The sequence below is a fragment of the Aspergillus saccharolyticus genome (genome assembly GCF_003184585.1).
Source record: "Aspergillus saccharolyticus JOP 1030-1 unplaced genomic scaffold BP01scaffold_6, whole genome shotgun sequence".
In the NCBI taxonomy this organism is placed as follows: domain Eukaryota; kingdom Fungi; phylum Ascomycota; class Eurotiomycetes; order Eurotiales; family Aspergillaceae; genus Aspergillus; species Aspergillus saccharolyticus.
The window spans coordinates 876,649-895,804 of NW_020290616.1; the positions used below are offsets into that span (position 1 = coordinate 876,649).

The window sequence follows — 19,156 nt, forward strand, 5'->3', positions numbered from 1 at the left end:
AGAGAGGGGGATGGAAGGGAGGGAGAATGTACTCTTTAATATTCTGGGGGAGGGTGGGCTTGCGATTGCACGGGACCAGGACAAACACGTCTTGTCGGTTTCACTCTTTCCCGTCCTCTTCATTTCGCGTCATCCTGCCTGCGCTTTTTTTTTTTTTTTTTTTTTTTTTTGCCTTCCTAGATTTTTTTTTTTGAATTTAGTCGATTATTTTCCCGGTTCCGTAAAATGAGTTTTGATTTTTTCTTTTTCCTTTTTTTTCTCTCTCTTTTATTTTTCCTGCTTACCATTTTGAATTTAGCCTTCTTGGTTCTAGTCTTGGCCGGGAACAGTAACCACTCACTTACCACTCAATACTGCCACTGTCCCTGGTAAGGTAAAGGTTTTCTCAAACTGGGTCTCTCTCAGTCTCTCTCCAAGTTCGCCTCACACACACTTTGCCTTAACGGCACGCATCGTTAGGAAGTTTGCATACCGACCGACCTATGGAGTAGGTCATTAGTCTTTCCACCTCCAATCTCTTCTTCCATCTTCTTCTTCCCCTTCCCCAGTGCATGTCCCCGGTGATGGAGGTGGGGATTCAAGTTTGCCCCTTTGAATCTAGTCTTAAGCGATGGAACAGAAAATTTCTGACTTAACCCATTGAGGCGAGTGAGAGAAGGATGAATGGTACGGCATCTTGACGCCCGTCGTCTATTGTCTCTCATACATACACTCACTCACTCAGTAACCGGCAGACCTGTGCCGAGTTTGCCTCCACCCTCCTATCACTCCCCATCCCAGCTTACGATAGAAGGCGTGTGAAGTCCGACGGATGGATAGGAACGAAAATGTAAACCTTCTCGGATTTACCGTCCCAATACCCTCCGACCGTCCGCCTCGCCCGCATCTCTCATACACTTGACTAGGATCTTCTGGTATGCAGCTGGTATTATTACGGTCGTGCCGAACGGCTCTGTCGGCCAGAGTCGGGCTCGCAGATGCAAGACGCAGACGTAGGATATGCTTCCCATTGGGCTGGGTGCGTGGGCAAATCAGAGGAGAAACAGGATTTTCCGTACTGTACGGACGGTATCGACCATCTCTCTCTCGTCGCGGCAGCCAGCCCAGCCCTTCTTGCCGCGTGCGGGTTGTTGTACTGTAGAGTGTGCTCCGTAGTGTGTGGCCCTCGTTAATTTTCCCTCTTGTCTTGGTCTTGTCTTTGCTGTTCCCATCTCTCTCTCTCTGTCTCTATCCTGATTTACTATGCGCGATTTTTGGTTCTCGTCCTCATCAGTCCGTCACCAGTAAAGGACTAGAGGAGAAACCGCACACGTTTGATGATGGTAATAATTATCACCTCATTGAAATGCTATCTCTTAGGAGCTTGCGACTGCTAGTTGAGCTACAATGATAAATTGATTATGTGTATAATGGCATTAGCCCTTGAATGTAATAATAATATGCACATCCCCCCTCTCTTTAATGCTCTTCTGTGCAGGCCCATGACAGGGCTCCATAGTCCTGTCGTTCCCTTGCAGCATGGGATGAAAGTGAAGGACAGCAAGAGAGACATACAGCTGGAGCGAGCGAGAGAGAGAGAGAGAGCGAGACAAGAACAACAAAATCAACATACAAAACAAACAAACCTGAGTCAGCAGGCTAGCTACTAACTACCTAACTAGTTACTACCTACGTACCTACAACTACCGATACTACTATACTACAACTCCTACTACTCCTACTACTCCTACTACTCCTACTACTCCTACTACTCCTACTGTAGCCAACGCTACGCAGCCAGCTCGGTGAAAATACTTCCCACTCTCAAATGCCACCCGCACCGCAGTCGCTCAGGGCCGTCCTACCCGATCTTGGGGGAACCACGAGCTGAAGCCAAACGGGGAACGCAAGGGGGGGGGCGGTTTCCAAGAACTCAGACGATACCCATTCCGGCCATGCAGGGCCAAAATCCGCCCAAAACAATTTACGGTCCGTGAGCTCGCGCGCGATGATGATGATGCTCATCTCCCACTTATCATCCCCGATGAAATTACATTGACATCATCCTGGGCAAGTTTGATGACAATGGTCTCATACCAATGATCTCGCCTGTCTGGCACCCTTTTCGGTCCTTTTGTTCTCTGACATGGTCGTTCGTGATGTTTCCGGGGAAAGGGGTTGTAAATGATTGAAGGCGGCATCGAGTGTCAGGGACAACCACGATTCACCTTATGTCATCGGAATCATCAACTATGTCTGGTCCATCATTCGTTATCAATGGCTATTACATCTTCGAATCACCTCGCGTTATCTTCCGCCTACGCACCAGTTGGATCTTGTCCCCACGTCCTTCCGTTCGAAAGGCGGGCTGGTCCTCAGGGCTATGGAGTCCACCAGCCCACAATCGGCTTTTCCGCTTCCTCCAAAAGGACGGACGATGCAGCAGGTTGCTCGTTTCTCCTAGTACTTCTCGCCCTAGACGACTAAATAGGTCCCTCACACCAAGCTCAGGAAAAGGCGATCGGCCACACCTGCTCGTTCCCTCCATTCAACACATCCTGGGAGCCGTGTGACGACTGGGCTTCAGCCTTCCAGTAACTTGAACTCTCTCCACTCTGTTTCTCTCAAATTGGCGTTACTACGACCATCCAATCGAATCGTGCCCGCCCTGATTGAGTTTCATGCACCTCCCTCTTAGTCGTGGGGATGGGGGGCAATGATTCGGGACCCACCCCCCATCCTGGGAGCGTCATCTTGACCTGTTAATGGCTGAAAGGGCCGGGATACGACTCCGCCCGACCTCAAGCTGGTGCTGTTAGTGTGTAGTATCAATGTAGCTATGTAGCTACGTAGCTATTAATATGTACACTGTAGATACATAGTTAGCACGGAAGTACTACTCCGTACTCTACTGACCATCCTCAGAGAACATACCGTCGTCATCAGTTATGGCCATTCTCGTAGGATCGTTACTGGACGTAGCCGAACTAGTGGTGGAGGGATGATGATGCAGCCGTCGACCTCACGATCTGACTAGTACGGAGTCAATTAACGTCAAAGCATACTCCAAGTCAGTCAGAAATGAGCCCCGATAGTACTGCGTAGTCACCGTCAGGACTATGGCATTTGCCGTGACGATTCATTCAACATAGCAATCTAGCATTCGCTGTTTTCAGTCACCTGGTGACTTCATGCTGTTGTCGCGTGCATGAATTCCTAATATGCATGAGACTGGTTAATCGATGCTAATCAGTTATACTCTCTGGTTATCTCGTCTCTTTCCAGATTCGCGATCGAAGAAAGTGGTAGTTCGCTGTCGGCAGCGCTCGTTATGATCCCACGTTGCGACATTTATTTGCCGGTCCGCATATTGCTTTGCTCGTTTGGGACTTTGGTCCTGATCTCTGTACGACGCCCACCTGGTTGACAGGTGGTCGTTTGATTGGCGATGATGCATGCATGACCACAACTTGATTCAATGCCTGTACGTAGTGTCTAGCCTTAAACCGGGCGGGTTGTATAGATGCGGTGTTCAAGCGATGTACACAGTACGTAGAGGAAGAAGCCCGGTCCAGCCAGCCAGCATACCCGTACACACTACACAGTATAGCAGTATAGCTACCTCACCTTCCGACCATATGCACAGTACACTTGGCGTGATCTTTAACTCAGTCAACTCGATTCAATACATTAGTAAGTCCGTGTCAATGTCACTCCGTGACAGAGTTCTCCCCAAAACAAGGGAAATACCGCCATCCACAACTTAGAGACTGAAAATCATCATCCAGCGCACGAAACAAGCAGAGCATCTCCAATTGGAAGATTTGAGATGGATCCCATCGCCTCTTTGCCTTCCTGCATGCATGGCATATTACGGAGCACCGCGGAGACAACGAGAGCAACCACCACGTAGCCCGCCTGGCACAGGAGGGATCTTCTCCGCACCGGGCGCACCCACACACAGTACCTCCTCCTCATCTTGCCCCAGATCGTCGTCTGACTGTGAGAAGAATTCCCGGTGTTCCAGTGTTCCAGTAAACGTCTCTTTCTTTTTTTCTCGTCGGCCGACCGACTGATCAACCGACCGACCCGCTCTTGTGATAGTCTGGACCACGGTCAACCTCAGTCAAGCAAGGGTCATCCTCATGCTCATTTCTCTTCAGGTCTCGACTTCTCAGACCCAACCAAAGTACCAAAGTGAAAGTAAGCTTCCTTCCCCTCGCGCATAAGGCTTGTCTTAGAGGGTTCGGATGTGTTGGAACATGGGACTCAGTTCAGTACATACAGAACCTGTATGCCAAGCCTCACCTGACCCCAGACAGAAGATCTACTATCAGCATCTATTGAGCAACTCTACTACTACCTTGTGCCGAGCCTCTCTCACAAAATTCAGTCCTTGGCAACTATGAGTCTATGGTAACCCATCAAGGTGATACCAATGCTTGGCATATAGTATCCCCAAGCGCATCGTTGACCGACTAGCTGAAGTACTGATATCGTCATCTAAACGGAGGGATGATCCGATTGATGATCACGCCTCATTCGGCCTACCAATTGCTAATAGGTCCCTCGCTTAGAGTGCTGTACAGTACTCCCGTACCTACTCACGCACATACTCGCGGATATTCGGGGATCGGTGGACGTTGGATCTCGTACATACTCAATCTTGTACCGGCCTACCAGGACATACTTTCGGCCCTAACCCAATGCTCTCAAGGTTAACTATCATAGTAGTTACTCTGCCGGGTCTGGCGAAATGCGTCGATTACTTACCTATTCAAGTCAGACTACTCTAAACACATCGAATATCTGATAGCTGGGCATCTCAGGCCTGAGGCACAACTCCGTCCGACTACCCGTCCCCCTCAACTACGTGCCGTTGTCAATGGATTGAGACTTCCAGACTCGTCTCGCCCGAGAAGACAAAATGATGCCTACACTAAGACTTGATACTTAGTATCTCAGAGGCCCGGACCGCAGAGGCTGGCACGCATTTACCACAACACTACTATGGTAAAGTTTGCTGATGCCAGTGATGTTCAAGTTAGTACTGAATAAGTGTCACTACTGCCATACCGGTCCGCAGTCGGTCGGGAATATATAGTCACGGGCCTCATGTAGTAACTTCACAGTACACACAGGATAGTCTAGCAGTTTACCTAAGATACCAGGCGATGGATCGCCTCAAGCATAAGCAAAGAGTTCTCCCTCTAAGCGGCCAAATTTGCCACGGGCTTATGCTCATGCTGATGCTGATGCTCAACTCACTCCGGGGGTTCAAAACCGCGCCGCGGAATCACTTCCAGCCTTTGCTATGAGGTGCCGTTGACGTCTCCTCTGCGCCTCTCCCCCGGGAGCAAGCGGCATCCCACGGATGCTGATGTTAGAACCTGGTCACTAGTACAATATACAATGGTGGGTTTTCGAAAGCATTAACCGCGTCCGGACCATTCAAGCTCAAATCCACCTACTCCTCTAAGCCAGATGTTAACCAACAAACGATGAAATCCTCCAATCAGGAAAGAATGATAGAATGTTTACGGAGTATCTACGGAGGAGGAAAAGGGAGGGTCAAAATTCCCGATCACTGGTCATGAAGCAAGCCCCATGGATGTTCTTCTCCCCTTCCCAGATTCGGTTCCCGTCTCCCTTGTTTCAAAGGTATACAGCCGCTCGCTATAGGATGATGTGTGTGTATGTATATTCCGTAGGTACTAAGGTTGTGTGCTATCTGATCCTATCCTTTGCCGAATCATTGTCGGAGTGTACGGAATAAGTGGTCGTTACACAGTCCGCTCGGTACGTACTAGGTACTAGGTACCTTACTACTGTAGGTAGTAGTTAACCTTTCCTCACTTTCCCGTTCAGACGCCATCCGTCCGTGCACGTCCCTTTTTTCCTTCATTGCTCATTCAGCCGCAGAATTTCATGGGCAGTCATCACACTGCGTAACGATGCCATCAGAGCTCCAAACATAAAAAGCAAGTTATCAGTCAGGAACTTGATGGTTTCATTGTCTCATCTTACCGTTGCCCGGCCTGGTCGCATCTATCACCGGGGAAGGTTGAAGAGGTAGCAAGAGGTAGGTTTTGTTTTTAGAATACTAAGGTAGCCAGCCTATGGACGGGGGACAGAAAGGCAGCATGTAACCAACGTCAGCCAAGAATCCTTTCCCCCCCCCCCCCCCCTCCTCCTCTCACTCTTCCCAGCCATTTGATTCTTGTTTGGGTCCCCCCCGGGGAAAGGCACCTACCACATGGAGTAGTATTCCTGGGGGGAAATGGAGGGAGAAAATTGAATGAGAGGATTTCAACTTGATTTGATTAGACCCTCTTTTGGTCTCTCTTGTCTTGAGACAGTCTGGAGAAAGAGGGGAGAGAGGGGAGAGTCTGGAGCATTGGATGGATAGGTCGGATCCGCACCGGTCAGCTGAGATAGCATAGCTCGGTGCGAGCTACTCTCCTACCTAACCTGGAGTCGAGCTCACAGTCCTCTGAGTTATGACAAACATGTCTTAGTAGCTACGAATCTTCAGATGGATTATGGAGTCATCGGAAGGTGGACGGGTGGAGAGACCAGAAACGAGAACGAGGCAAAGGAAGAGAGCTACATACCCCATCGAGGTAGGAAGCTATCCAGACCGAGTAGCTAGCTTGGGTAGCTCCAAATTAGCTCCAATGAAGGTATTTACTCAAAAAGTACAAAGTAACTACTCCAGTCTGTACAGTACGGAGTACACTCGAGTCTCACCATGACTCCTCCGGGATGATGCTGGCAGCTAGCCCCAATTGTGGTTCTGGTAAAGTGGCCGGGCAACATCATATCGTAGTACTGGGTAAGTTAAGTTCCCGCAATAATCCAACTCCTGTTTCCCCCGTCCGGGTGGAGTTTGGGGCGTGGTGTGTGCGCATTGCCTGGTAAATGGGCGATGTGGCATTAGCGGTGCTGGCCGTCGCCGATAACTTAGCGGTATCGTCCCGATACTGCGTGGATACGGGCAACGAAAGTGTACCTGGTACCTGTTACTGGTTCCCACCTAGGACAAGGTACCTGGGCCCTAGTGTAATCTAGAGGCTGCGGCAAAATTTACCTAGCCCAAAACAAGCTCTCCACATCCAACCGTGGAACAAGTGGTTTCGGTCGGGATGTCAGGTCGACCCTGAACCAGCGGGTGGGATGCGAGCGAGGGTGTCTCTTCATTGTTCTTACTGTTCTTTCAATCCAGCCAGCCAAAGCTTGTCAATCAGATGCAATGAATTGGTGGTGTCTGAGCGGGCTGATGCGGGATGCGTCAGGCTCTTCACCCAGCAGCACGTGAGGCATTTGAATGCCGGTAGATGGATGGATGGTTGAAACAGGTCTCTGACAGATGTATGGACGCTTCCATGGGTGTTCTATGCCTTTGGGGTATTCTGAGCCTGAGGCCCTACTACACAAAGGAACGGCCCTCCATGGCAGACGACGTCCGACATACAGAGTGACGACACGTGAGGAATTAAACTCGTTCAACAGACACCACTGCAAGAGTCGCTCCCCGCTCTACCAAGCCGGTGATGAAGATAGATGACTCCCACTTTCGAGATCCAGATGCATCTACTACGGGCATGGTGATTGTACGCAGTAGATCGCGCGCCTCGTCGGCGACCCTCAAGCGCGATCGCGCCGAGTGACGACGCGGTCCCTCATAACGAGCGACATTATATCCCGCATGGAGCCATAATTGAGGCTATTCCACGGTGACTGAGAGTGGTGCGAGAGTCCGGAGTAGGCTAAACCAAAAGTCGGAGTAAGTCCTTAGCGGCCGACTAGAGACCGAGCTAAGGCCCAAAGCATCCATAGTAACGACTCTTATCTCGCTCGTTTGCCCACCGGGAGAAATCTCCCCCATCCTCTCTCTCTGGAGTCTCTGGGCATTTCTCCATCCGAGAGAAGAGGCCGGGGCCACGCCTTACTCTCTCGGGCAATCCGGTCGCCACCAGAAGCACCGACGGCATGGCCCAAGTGAGGGGCAGATCGGGCAGGCGGGCAGCTTGCTTTTCTGACCGCAGATTTGCCGCTTCTCGAAGTTTTCTAGAATCCTTCTTTTACTGGGTCTTGGAGTCTGCTAGTTGCATTCCAGTCGAATCAGCGTGGCTTGTTGCCGCCCGAGTTCGGGGAGATGGGCGTGTGGTGGGTTCAGGTTGGGTGAGGAGAACAAGGAGGGGAGGAGGGGGAGGCGAAAAGACAGTAGGCGAGTCCTGTCGGAAGTCGGCAGGTGGCATTATTCGCTGGAGAGGGGTCTGAGAACCTTTCCACAGAGGCAAAACCGCCCACGACGTCATATCTTGCCCGATTGTCCGATAAGAGATCCTATCGGGTAAGAGAAATCAATCCGGAATCCTTCCTGACACACTGACTACAAAGACAAAGGCAAAATAAGAGGGCTGAAGGTGAAATGAATGGGGGAAACGGAAGGGGGATTGGAGAGGGGAGGGGGGGGGGAAGGAAATTGGTCTGTGTGGGATGACGGATTGCCATTGACTATTGATTTGACTGGGGCAATTTGCGAATAATTAATGCGACTTTGGTCGCTCTCGCCTTCTCTTCTCGGGAAATTTTCCCTCTCAATCGCCCTCCCGTCCTTTCTATTATGTTGTTGTATGAGAGAGGAAAAGTGTGTGCGTGGTGTCCGTTCACCACCCATCTCCGAGGAAATGGAAACAAATAGTAGCGCCAATCCCCATTCAAGACAAGACTAGACAGAGGTAATACATCATACCCGATTCGGCAATTATGTATCTATTGAGTAATTTAATACAGTCGATCCAACCGGTTTGCCCTGCATCAGCGCACCTCAATCCTGTATGGCATTGTCATCGAGTGTCTGGCCCTATGGCTCTTCAAGGATATCAAACGGAGCGAGACAAGATGGACACAGTTGCCATTGTCCACCAGTAAGCCTCGGCTGAGATGCCTCTTGCCTACTGGGTACCCTCTCACGATTACGATCGCGACCGACCGTGGAGAGAGACGGAGAGAAGGCGGCCAGCCCACAGTAGATTTACTCTTGGCTCTCTGGTACCTACAGTAGTGACTGAGGCTAGGGTGACTAGAGTCCAGCGAAGAGGGACCCTCCCCATCGAACTAAATCACACCGACCAGGAACGGGACAGGTCGTGCTCCCATCTTCACCGGCGTTAATTGAGGAACAGCCCATTAGCGCCCCCAAATGGAACTGATGATTGATGGACTAGTGGCTAGTGCCCACTGGTCACTACGGCACTACTACTTCGCTTTTTTCGCTCAAATCTCTCTCCACCGGGCGATCGCCCGCGCCAAGCTGTCTCATCGAGGAGGATCTGGGTGAGGGATTTTTTTGTCGGGTTTGAAGTAGTCTAGTCAGTTTGTCTGGCAGCCAGTCTGGTGTAGTCGTCGTCGTCGTGGGCGTCGTTTGCGCCTTCACCCGAGGAGGCTTGGGAGGTAAAGCCTTGACTAGCAACTGACGACACAACAATAACAGCAACCATAGGTCCTCTATCTGGTGGTTTGATTTGGCATCTCGCATAACACGAGCACATCTCCCTATCTCCTGGTTTTTCCGCTGCACCGCGTCACAGCGTGCAGATTTTCCAAGCCTTCCTATTCGTCCCAGATTTCTGCACAAGGGGATTTATGCCTTTGGCCATGAAGAGGATATGTCACCCTCGACAGGAAAGACCTGAGACACACGAGAGGCAGATTCACGTTCCGACAAATACAGTAGGGCTCTGTAGCCTCTGGATTGCCCCCACGGACGGGAACTCCGACTGTTCATCGGGAAACCCATCCCACACCAACCGTCAGTCAGTCGTCTCATTTCCAATTATTAATGGGCTTAGCCGTTCCCAGTCTGAGCAGCCAATGCCAATGTTGGAGAAACCGTGCAAACGAGAGACGCTGGATGGATATCGACCGCCGCAGCTACCACTACTACCACAGCAGTATAGCTCATTACGTCCTGGTAGAATACGGAGTAAGATAGTCTAGCTGCCAGACCACTAGCCTAGTTGGACAAGCTACCTAGGCGACCATATTCCCCAATCTACCTCTCCAGCTTTCTGACATCTCAGCTCAACCTTAGTTACTCCGTACCCTGATGGGGAAATCGACCAAACGTCTCGGAACTACTGCGACGTTGGCGGACCATCACCCTGCCAGAGGGCAATCCGATTCCCTTGTCCCAGGCTATTATTGTTTACTATTCTTCCATCTTTCCGGAGGGCAGATGACAAGTCGGAGGAGGTTGCCGCCATGCGTGCGTGATTTTTCTCTGTCTTGTTCCTGATCCCGCCTCATTTCTGCATGTACCCAGTCTCCAGGCTCCAGGGCTCCGGTCTCTAGTCTCCGCGACGGGATGGACTGGTCTTAGTCAAGAAACAAGGGGACACCCTGCCACGGTGGCAGCCCACCGGGACGATTTGAGGACGCCAATAGTCGGCTGCAGCATGCAGATAGATGAGACGCACCAACCAACACACTTGTCTGATAAGGGTAGATGCTACTATCGACGGCAAGAATAATTTTTCCGTGGGTGCGTATGTCCCTCATCTCTAGTCGCTTTCGAGGCTGTCGGGGCGGGGAATTGGGAGATTGGATCGGGTTTAGTCCGAGGCCGAATTCGGGGAATTATGGGCCGTGCCTGGCAGGTCTGACTACGGGCTCCTCCTCAGGCTTTTTGGCTTGTGGAGAAATCCTTTGCTCGCCTGAGACTGCAGTCTTGGGAGTTGAGAGGATGGTGGAAGGTGTGCTGTGCGCCTTGCACGGTAAATCCCGTAAGACGGCGAGTAGGAGAGGCCTGAGAGTTGAGATGTGAAAACCATTTCTCACCAAAAAGGGTCTTCTAGCCCAAAGCGACCGAGTGAATCATGGCTGATTCTCGAATGGACTCTTCGTCATCAATGCGACCGTGAGTTGTCTTTCTAGTCTGGTCGGAGGACGGTAAGTCGGCAGCTTCTTGGCTTATCGCGTGTGGTTATTCCCAAAGCGGGGAGCCGACTGGGGATTGACAATGCATTGGGGGGTATATGATTAGTAGTATTGATTGCGTTGGTGGGAGGGAAATTCGCTCATAGTTCGATAGTTAGTGTGGGTGGCAGCTCGGGGTTTTCTCCTCGGCACAATGCAGTCAGGGTCGCAATCCTCTCGGCCAACCCGACCCTCACGGAATTCGGCACCGTCTGCCGTTCACGGTCTGTTCGAGACAAGTCCACCAGTCAGCCATGTTGGTTGAGATATGCAAATCCGTTCAATGAGAACTGCTCGTTCCCCCATCCTCCTTCTTTTATCCTGCAGGATGACCCATGGTTGATCGCACACGACGTGCTTTCACCGTCCTTGAGCCATGGTTCGCCGGCCCTAGACCCTGCTTGGACTTGGAGATTCGGCGATGTTTTGCTTCGAAGTCGAATAATTTTCCCGAACCAGCAGGGTCGCTGCTGCAGCGTCGGGCTCCAGCGATTTTGTCCATTGTAAGGCTGAAGGAGGGTGCGTGATTTTATTGACTCGGCATATTGTTCGGAATCAAGAAGGCATGGGTAGGCTCATAAGGTAGGGCAGGGCAGGATCGGAAAGAGTCTTGAGCCTACTAGTAGGTAGTTCTACGAGGAACCTATCCGGATTTCTCCCATTCATTATAACTATCCCGCCCTGTGTATAACTACTACTGTCTACTCAAGGGAATAGCATACACAGTATATTCTTCCCCTCAGTGATCAGATCCGATATCGATGCCAAGGGATCTCCTACATGGATGGCACTGATTTTCCCTCCCCGCAAAATCCTAATCTGCACGGAGGCAAATCGCCTCCAGACACGACCATTCGACTCTAAGAGACGAGGTTAGGGCCCAAGAATCGGGTGCAGACTGCAGCCAGATTCCTTGATTGTATCTGGCTTCTGCAACTGCAAGTCAGCAGAAAGTCAGTCTGTCACCGCATCAGACAGGTCTCGTCTCGTTTCACTCGGTTTCAGCGTCCGTATCCCTGCGGTATCATATCCGGATATATCCTTCCCCCGTGCATAGCACCGCATTGGGTTGGTTGTGGCTCTTTGTTCTTCTCCCCTCACCTCCTTAGATGTTGCATGATCCAAACTTGGGCGGCCGGCAACGCTTGATTTCGAGCAGACAAGTGAAAAAGGGGGAGAGAGACCCGTTCGTTCATTCCCGGGGCTGTCGTGGGTCGATCGCTATGTGCAATTGTGCATATGATGTCAGTCGGTTCGCTGTTCTCGTCCTCTTAGGCTCTTAGTCTGCTTTCATTATACCCTTATTCCCGTTTTGGGTTTGTTTACCTCGCTTCGTGAGACACCGGACTGGAGTAAGTATATCGATCGACTCGTGGAGTCATGTCCAGTATTACGCAGTACGCACTACACAAGTAGCCGCGACAGTCACGACCATCATACGGTCTCCTAGCACATCGATCCTGGCTCTGGGCTAATTTGTTCATACGATCCCTTATGCCTCCGTACTGTGCATAGTATGAAATCAACAAATGAGAGGGATCGCCTGCACATCAGGGGTAATGCGTCATTCGCCAAGGCCGATTAAGGCAGCATGGCATCGCATCTATCATGCGGCGCAGCTGTCTATCTGATCCTAGCTTCAGCAATGTTGCTCCCATGAATCTTACCTATTCTTTCATACACCTTTTCTCGTCCGCGTCGTTTCTTACCCAGAGCACTAAGATATCAACTCGAGGTCGTACAAGTCCCCCACCAAGCTCAGAAAATCACCCGACTAGCATCCACCAATTACTCGCTCCTCCGCTCCAAGCCAATAGTCACGTCGGTCAATGGCCGCCAAGCATGGCGATGTGCAGAGGGACCAGCAAGGCATATCTTGGCGAGATTCTCATCCCTTACTACGGGAAGACCTGGATTTCGAATCGAACACACTGTGAATCGAAACCTGGGTTCGGATAGGTCGGATTCCCCGACTCAATCGCATAGTCTCTGGCACTAAATTTAGGGACTGACTGAATCTTGGGACGAAAAGCCACTTGAGGACAATTGTTGTCGAAAGGGGAACTAAATTCACTCTAACTGCCTTATGAGTTGCGGGAGTCGCTTCAACTTGCCAATCCTGCGGTTCCGAAGTCAATCTCACTCTGGCGGCAAGTGATGAGCATGAGTGCTGGGGAGGACGACTACAGCTTGGCATGAAACACTTGTCTGCTTTCGTTGCTTTCTGACTGTGCATGTCATGCCGATGAGAAACAAGGAAGGGGTGACTCCAATTTGCCATTCGCGGATGTCTTGGACTATCATCAGGGGGTCGATTCTATACACTTTCTTGGCACCGCTAACCTACACCATCACCAGAACTCCAGATAATCAAGAATAAACCCATGGAGAAGAAGGAGCATCATACCCACTCCTTGCCCTTCTCCTCCACCTCCATGGAATCCATATCTGAATCATCATCCTCCACCCCGTCCAACCCCGCCCCCCCTTTTTTTCCCCTCCTCCCTCCGCACGATCGCCCGCCAAGACCTGCCGTGCATTCCTCCCTCCATTATTGTCTTGGCGCAGCGAAGAAGGGGGAAGACAGTCTGGCTGCTGCTGTATCTTCCTCCTGGCTGTCAATCTGCCAGATTCAGAGTGGGTTTGTGTGACCACCGTATCGGTAAGGTAGCCCTCTGGCTCAACAGAGTAACTGCACTGAAGGCGCGAGAATCTCCCGAGATGCGGATGGTCAGCAATCCGGACTGTACCTATCCCAACAGGCTTCAGGGACAGGATTCATGCACTCCTCGATGTAGACTTTGGAATAAGGAATCTATACACGTATGGGATATAGATCCTTCATTCCCTTGCAACAGGCAACTTGGCAGTATCCCCGCCAATTGACTAGAACCATATTAACCATAACTAAAACTTTGTGCTCACAAAACCTCAGGTTCAGCCTCATGTAGATCATCACCCCCCCAACCTACGTGAACAATCCACACACACACACAACCAGCAATCCTGCAGTAAGCAACTTCAAGGGAAAAAGTTGCTGTAAAGCGCTGCATGATGCACGTTTCGACTATATACTTCCCGGCCACGCATTCCAATCACACAACCCACCTTTCCTCTAGTTATCCTATAATGCCAACATTCGGAAAAAAAAAAAAGCAAGCATACGTGTCCTCCCAGCTAAGCCACCACCATCCATATAACTTCCCTCACCCTCTCATCCAAGACAAGCACCCACCAAATAGAGTATATCCCAAGAAAAAAAAAGAACCCCACACCAGCACATCTCACCAAGACTTTTGCATCTTTCGTGCATCTGGCATGTAGGATCTTCAGGGAAGAAGAAAAGAGTGACCTTGCAATTGATTTAGGATTTGATAAGGGGTTTGGCTTAGTTCAATGTTTTAGTAACTTTATTTTGAGGAGGTAGAGAGATATTTCATCCAGGTTGTACTCCGTATTCTCCGCAGTATGCTGAAGTTAGTAATGTGCAGCAGCCGAGAATCATATCAATCTTGCATAAGCAATGTTTAGCGTAACAAGTACTATAGACTCTGCATCCGAATCCGGATCCGAATCCGAATCTGACATGCTGAGGAACGCGGTTGGCATGGGGCCAGAAAATAGCTGAGGATGTCGCAGCTGCTCGCCTTGGGCCTAGAATCTGGGTGCCAGGTTTCCACATGTTTGCCTTGTACTGTGGGGAAGGGATGATGTTATCTGGAATGCGGGTGTTATGTTGTTGCATGGGCTTCGGGGTTGGTTGGCGTGCGGTTGGTATGGAGGTTGGCCGGGGGGCTTGTTCGTGCTGGGGTTATGGGAAATGGTTGTAGCCCATACGAGAGTCAAGGTGGTGAGGTTGTAGGTGGGTGGTTGTTGTGCATTATATACTATAGGTCTTGTGAAGGTGGTGAGGAGACGCTTAGCTATTACTTAGCCGAGGACTATGCCATACCATTGACTCTTTTCAAGTTGTCTTTCAAGATGGGTTGAGCATGGTTGGTAGTCTACAGAGAATATGATAATGAAAAGATTCGCTGACGGATTTAGGCTGCTTGGTAACTTCAAGTTGAAGATTGTTTTGTCTTGTGCACTTAATATCGCCTCATTATTTATAAATTGTTAGGTAGAAGAGACTTGGGTGGTCACCACTGCAGAACCACACCGGATGATGATAAGATTGGATACACATATAATCCGCTGTATGCCGTGCCAGATATACCGCAGGAGCATGACGACTAGTAGTTTTGCTTTCTTTTCTATTCTCATAGATGAGGTTCCGCCAAAAGACCATCGACTCGACCACAGCAGAATCCCCATTCCGAGTCATGGCTATGATATATCATTCCCGGTCGTATACTTCTATCTTTGCCCTAACTCACACCTGTCCGTACAAACCGCAAACGCATATTGGCTGAACATCGCCTCGGCAATTGACAAAGGAAGCAGCAGTGCTGGAACGACCGTCTAGTAACCAGATGCATACTGCTAGAACGAAATCCTCATACCTACGGAGCACGGAACCAGCGTGCCCGGCATGAGTCTCTCGATCGCAAACTTGGCCCTCCATCCGGAACAGTGTCCGGGCAAAACAACAGCTGGATCGAGCTTCTTCAGATCCTTGACTGTGTTCTCGGTCTGAGTCGCGTCGCTAGTCGCGAGATGAAAGCCCCCGACAACCGCATGGAGAGGCACAGAATCACCAAGCATCTCAACTGCATGTCGTGCACAGTTGACCACTCCAGCATGACTGCACGCGGTGAACATGACGATTCCCTTCCCTGGTTCCGGTGAGCCCCTGCTTCTCAAACTCAGGAAAGTGAAAAGTACCTTTGAGGTTGCACATCAGGAACCGTTCATCGGCAATAACCTCATCGGAGAACCAGTCATCCTCCTCTTGATCGAATCGCATTCCACCTCTCAGGCCAGTCTCATATGAGGTCCGCCGGGGAACCTCGCCTGAGATGAAGAAATAGTCATCGAGAACTGTATGCCCGTCCGCTCGTTTGTCTATGGTCCCGCCCGCTGCCTGCAATTCTTCGAACGTTGGATCAGCCTGGAGAGAGATGATCTTGTCTCCGATTGCCATGCCTCTGAAGTCGGGGCGGTGCGGGTGCAGGTCGACGATGAGTTCGCCTGGAGTGCTTTGTGCTTTTCGAGCATCCGTGATCAGTTGGATAGCTCGAACCAGGCCCCCTTGATATTGTTAGCATCGCTGCTTTAATCCTCAGAGAGCACACTTCTACCCGAGTGGTCTCGATGCCAATGCGATAGCTGTACCAGCTCCACGGAAGATAAGTCTTGTCGGAGTCGCTTTACGTTGCGCTCCCAGACTCCACCTTCGGGTCCGGCGTCGAAGAGCATCGTATGACTTTTTCCGTTCTTAGTAGCAGTCTGTCGCATGGTTAAATGCTGCCCATGATTCGGGAAACTCTGGGCTATGGGAAGAATTGGAAGAGCATACCACGAGAATGGATAATCCATGCGCGGCACAGCAGATATCTTCCATCTGGAGCTCCTTGTGCGCATCCCCGCGGTCCGAGATCTCGTGCGGGGAGTGCGTGGCTAGCGTACGCATGAGGCCTGAGACTTGGACTGTATCGGGGGCGATGGTCGACATTGGGTCGAGGTCATTGTCAACCAAGAGGACAGCCTCCAGGGAGTCCACTTCGACGAGGTTTGCGTGCGCCATCCTGATGGGGCTGTCGTCGCTTTTACTCTGGAATCAGACTTGCAACTATGCTCGCGAGTGGAGATAGTGAGAATGTCCGAGTGTAAAATCAATGACATTTATCGGCAGGATTGTGCTGACGAGAGTGAGAGATGAAGCTGTTGTCAACATTACCGCCAGCTGACGTTCTTGATGCCTTAGGCTGCAGCAGTTTGCTGTTTTGACTTCGACAGGACGCCATTGCTTCATTCATTCACAACACACTCTCTGCTGTGGTTCGGCATCGCCTCCGTAACAGGACTCTCTATCTGCTATATGACCTCAATGATCTCCTTTTGGTCTCATTAACACACTCGACATGTTCGGTTTCGAGTGATCTTCTGTGGTGGGTCGCCTCTTGTGCGCGAGATGATAAGCGCCACCTCCACTGCTATGGTTGAAGTGATTTTCAGAAGTGACTGACGACTGTACAGCACTTGTCCCTAGGTTGACTGCGGACAGAATGGGTTTTTTAGTCTGCACAATGAAGTATCGCGTGGTGAGATGCGGTCATCGACCGAGATTTTTATCACAGCGAAGGTAACCTTGAAGAATGCTAAGCTGTGGTTTTGCAGCAACGACCACTCGAGCCTCCAGGTCTCCAGTTCTTGTCACCGAAATGAGACGAGCTGAGAAATCTCCACAAAGGTTCGCCTTGACTGCGAGCAGTCCTGAATCATCGACCATTGCCTGATGGGGCTATAACCCCGCATTGTATAAGCCGCCTCGCCGCCTCTTCCCCTCACTCTTAAGGATTCTCCCGCAACGACCAATATCCGATATTGACTGTGTGCGTCTATGAGCTCATTTTCACTCAACTCAATCTCGTCATTCTGCACGCTATCCGGGAGACCAGCTCCTCCACCAACCGCGAGGCTCGACTCTCATGCCGCCATTCCCAAAGCCGCCCTGACAGGCGGAATGCAATTGTCCGTCTCAGACTGATTTCTCCGTCTTCCCCAGCCGTGCTCTGGGGTAGAGGGGGCGCCGAAGCTTGACGGCGCCCTCTTTTCTATAACCCCGGATTTGCGCCTCCACATATAAGATGCGGTGAGGAGAACCGCCGGGGTCAGCAGATTCAGGGATAACACCCCAGTCACGATGCTTCTCTATCGCGGTCTTCTACTTCTCCTGCACGTGCTCCTTGTGCACTCAGCTGCTCTCCAGCCGCGTCTGTCGACAGCTACTCGTGAGACATGCCAGACAAGTTTGAAGTGCCCTGAGGGCACGATCATTGTGTCCAACTCTTCTCATCCGGCTGCTCAATTCACGTCTATTCAGGCTGCATTCGCCTCCCTTCCCAACGACAATTCCTCTCACACGATCCTGGTGCTCGCAGGAACCTACCACGAGCAGCTTAACCTTACGCGTCCGGGTCCTGTCACTTTGCTGGGCCAACAGCCCGATCGCAGCGCTCTTACTGATCCCACACGCAATCGCGTCACCATCACTTGGGCTGCTGCCAACCAAGACAACACAGGCCAGTCGGTGGACAATGTCTATTCCAGTGTGCTGATCGTCGCGCCTACTCTGGATGCCAGCCTGACTGGGTCGGGTACCACGGGTTATCCCGTTCCTGCGGACACGCCGTTTGGCAACATCGATTTCCGGGTGTATAATATCGACTTCCGCAACCTGTGGGCGGAGTACAGCGACGGGCCTGCCCATGCAATCAGCTTCAGTCGCGCCAACGGAGGCTTCTACTACTCTGGCTTCTACTCCTACCAGGACACCGTACGTGCTCGCCATACACTGGTTACATGAATCCACTAACGCTGCCCACCAGGTCTATATTGGCAAGCTCGGCAACGCATACTTCCACGAGTCCGTCATTGCCGGTCAAACTGACTTTCTGTATGGCTTTGGCACCGCCTGGATCCAATCGTCCTCGATTCTCCTGAGGTCGTGCGGTGGCGGCGTGACTGCCTGGAAGGGGACCAACACGACGTTTGAGAATAACTATGGCGTGTACATCGTGGACTCAACCGTTCATGCCGCCAACTCCTCCCTGGTGTCGGAGATCAAGGGCCAGTGTGCGCTGGGACGGCCCTGGAACTCCCTGCACCGGTCCATCTTTGTGAACAGCTACGAAGACGGCAGCATCGAGCCGTCTGGATACATTAACTGGGAGGACCGATGGGCGGCCAACCAGACGCTAATGGCGGAGTACCGTGCCTACGGGCCGGGCTTCAATGCCACCGGCCGCATCGAGGGCGGGGTTGCTGTGTTGTTGGATGCGAAGGGGTATGAGAGGTACGATTCGTTGGAGAAGGTGTTTTTGACTCCTGAGGGTAAGGCGGGCAATGTTGCTTGGATTGACTGGGATCTCGCGCGTAGCAGTGGTAGATAGGTAGGTAGGTAGGAAGGTAGCTGGGCTTAGTATGGCTTCTTGGTCTCACACGAGTGCATCAAAATCTCCGGATCATCTCTTTGCATACCATTGTTGATCACTCCACATAATTAATCCCTCGCATCTCAATATAAATC

At 51.1% G+C, this 19,156-nt stretch overlaps 4 protein-coding genes across 4 annotated transcripts; 2 read left to right on the top strand and 2 right to left on the bottom strand.

The window, feature by feature from the left end:
* The first annotated feature begins 7,869 nt into the window (after positions 1–7,869).
* Positions 7,870–8,400, top strand: BP01DRAFT_199708 (uncharacterized protein). The gene has a single exon (XM_025571018.1). The coding sequence runs from the start codon at positions 7,972–7,974 to the stop codon at positions 8,260–8,262; it is 291 nt and encodes a 96-aa protein (XP_025433869.1). The 5' UTR covers positions 7,870–7,971; the 3' UTR covers positions 8,263–8,400.
* Positions 8,401–9,196: 796 nt separating this feature from the next.
* Positions 9,197–9,760, bottom strand: BP01DRAFT_199746 (uncharacterized protein). Its single transcript, XM_025571019.1, has one exon. The coding sequence runs from the start codon at positions 9,521–9,523 to the stop codon at positions 9,233–9,235; it is 291 nt and encodes a 96-aa protein (XP_025433870.1). The 5' UTR covers positions 9,524–9,760; the 3' UTR covers positions 9,197–9,232.
* A 5,678-nt stretch (positions 9,761–15,438) lies between these two features.
* BP01DRAFT_199772 (MBL fold metallo-hydrolase) lies at positions 15,439–16,915 on the bottom strand. Its single transcript, XM_025571020.1, has 4 exons — positions 16,424–16,915; positions 16,206–16,353; positions 15,790–16,155; positions 15,439–15,740 (listed from the first exon to the last, which is right to left on the bottom strand). Exons 1-4 carry the CDS (start codon positions 16,649–16,651, stop codon positions 15,448–15,450), a joined length of 1,035 nt encoding a protein of 344 aa, XP_025433871.1. The 5' UTR covers positions 16,652–16,915; the 3' UTR covers positions 15,439–15,447.
* An 855-nt stretch (positions 16,916–17,770) lies between these two features.
* On the top strand, positions 17,771–19,019 carry BP01DRAFT_372059 (putative pectin methylesterase; the record flags this gene model as incomplete). The annotated part of the gene is made up of 2 exons (XM_025576711.1): positions 17,771–18,403; positions 18,456–19,019. The coding sequence occupies 2 exons, from the start codon at positions 17,771–17,773 to the stop codon at positions 19,017–19,019; spliced, it is 1,197 nt and encodes a 398-aa protein (XP_025433872.1).
* Between the last annotated feature and the right edge of the window lie 137 nt (positions 19,020–19,156).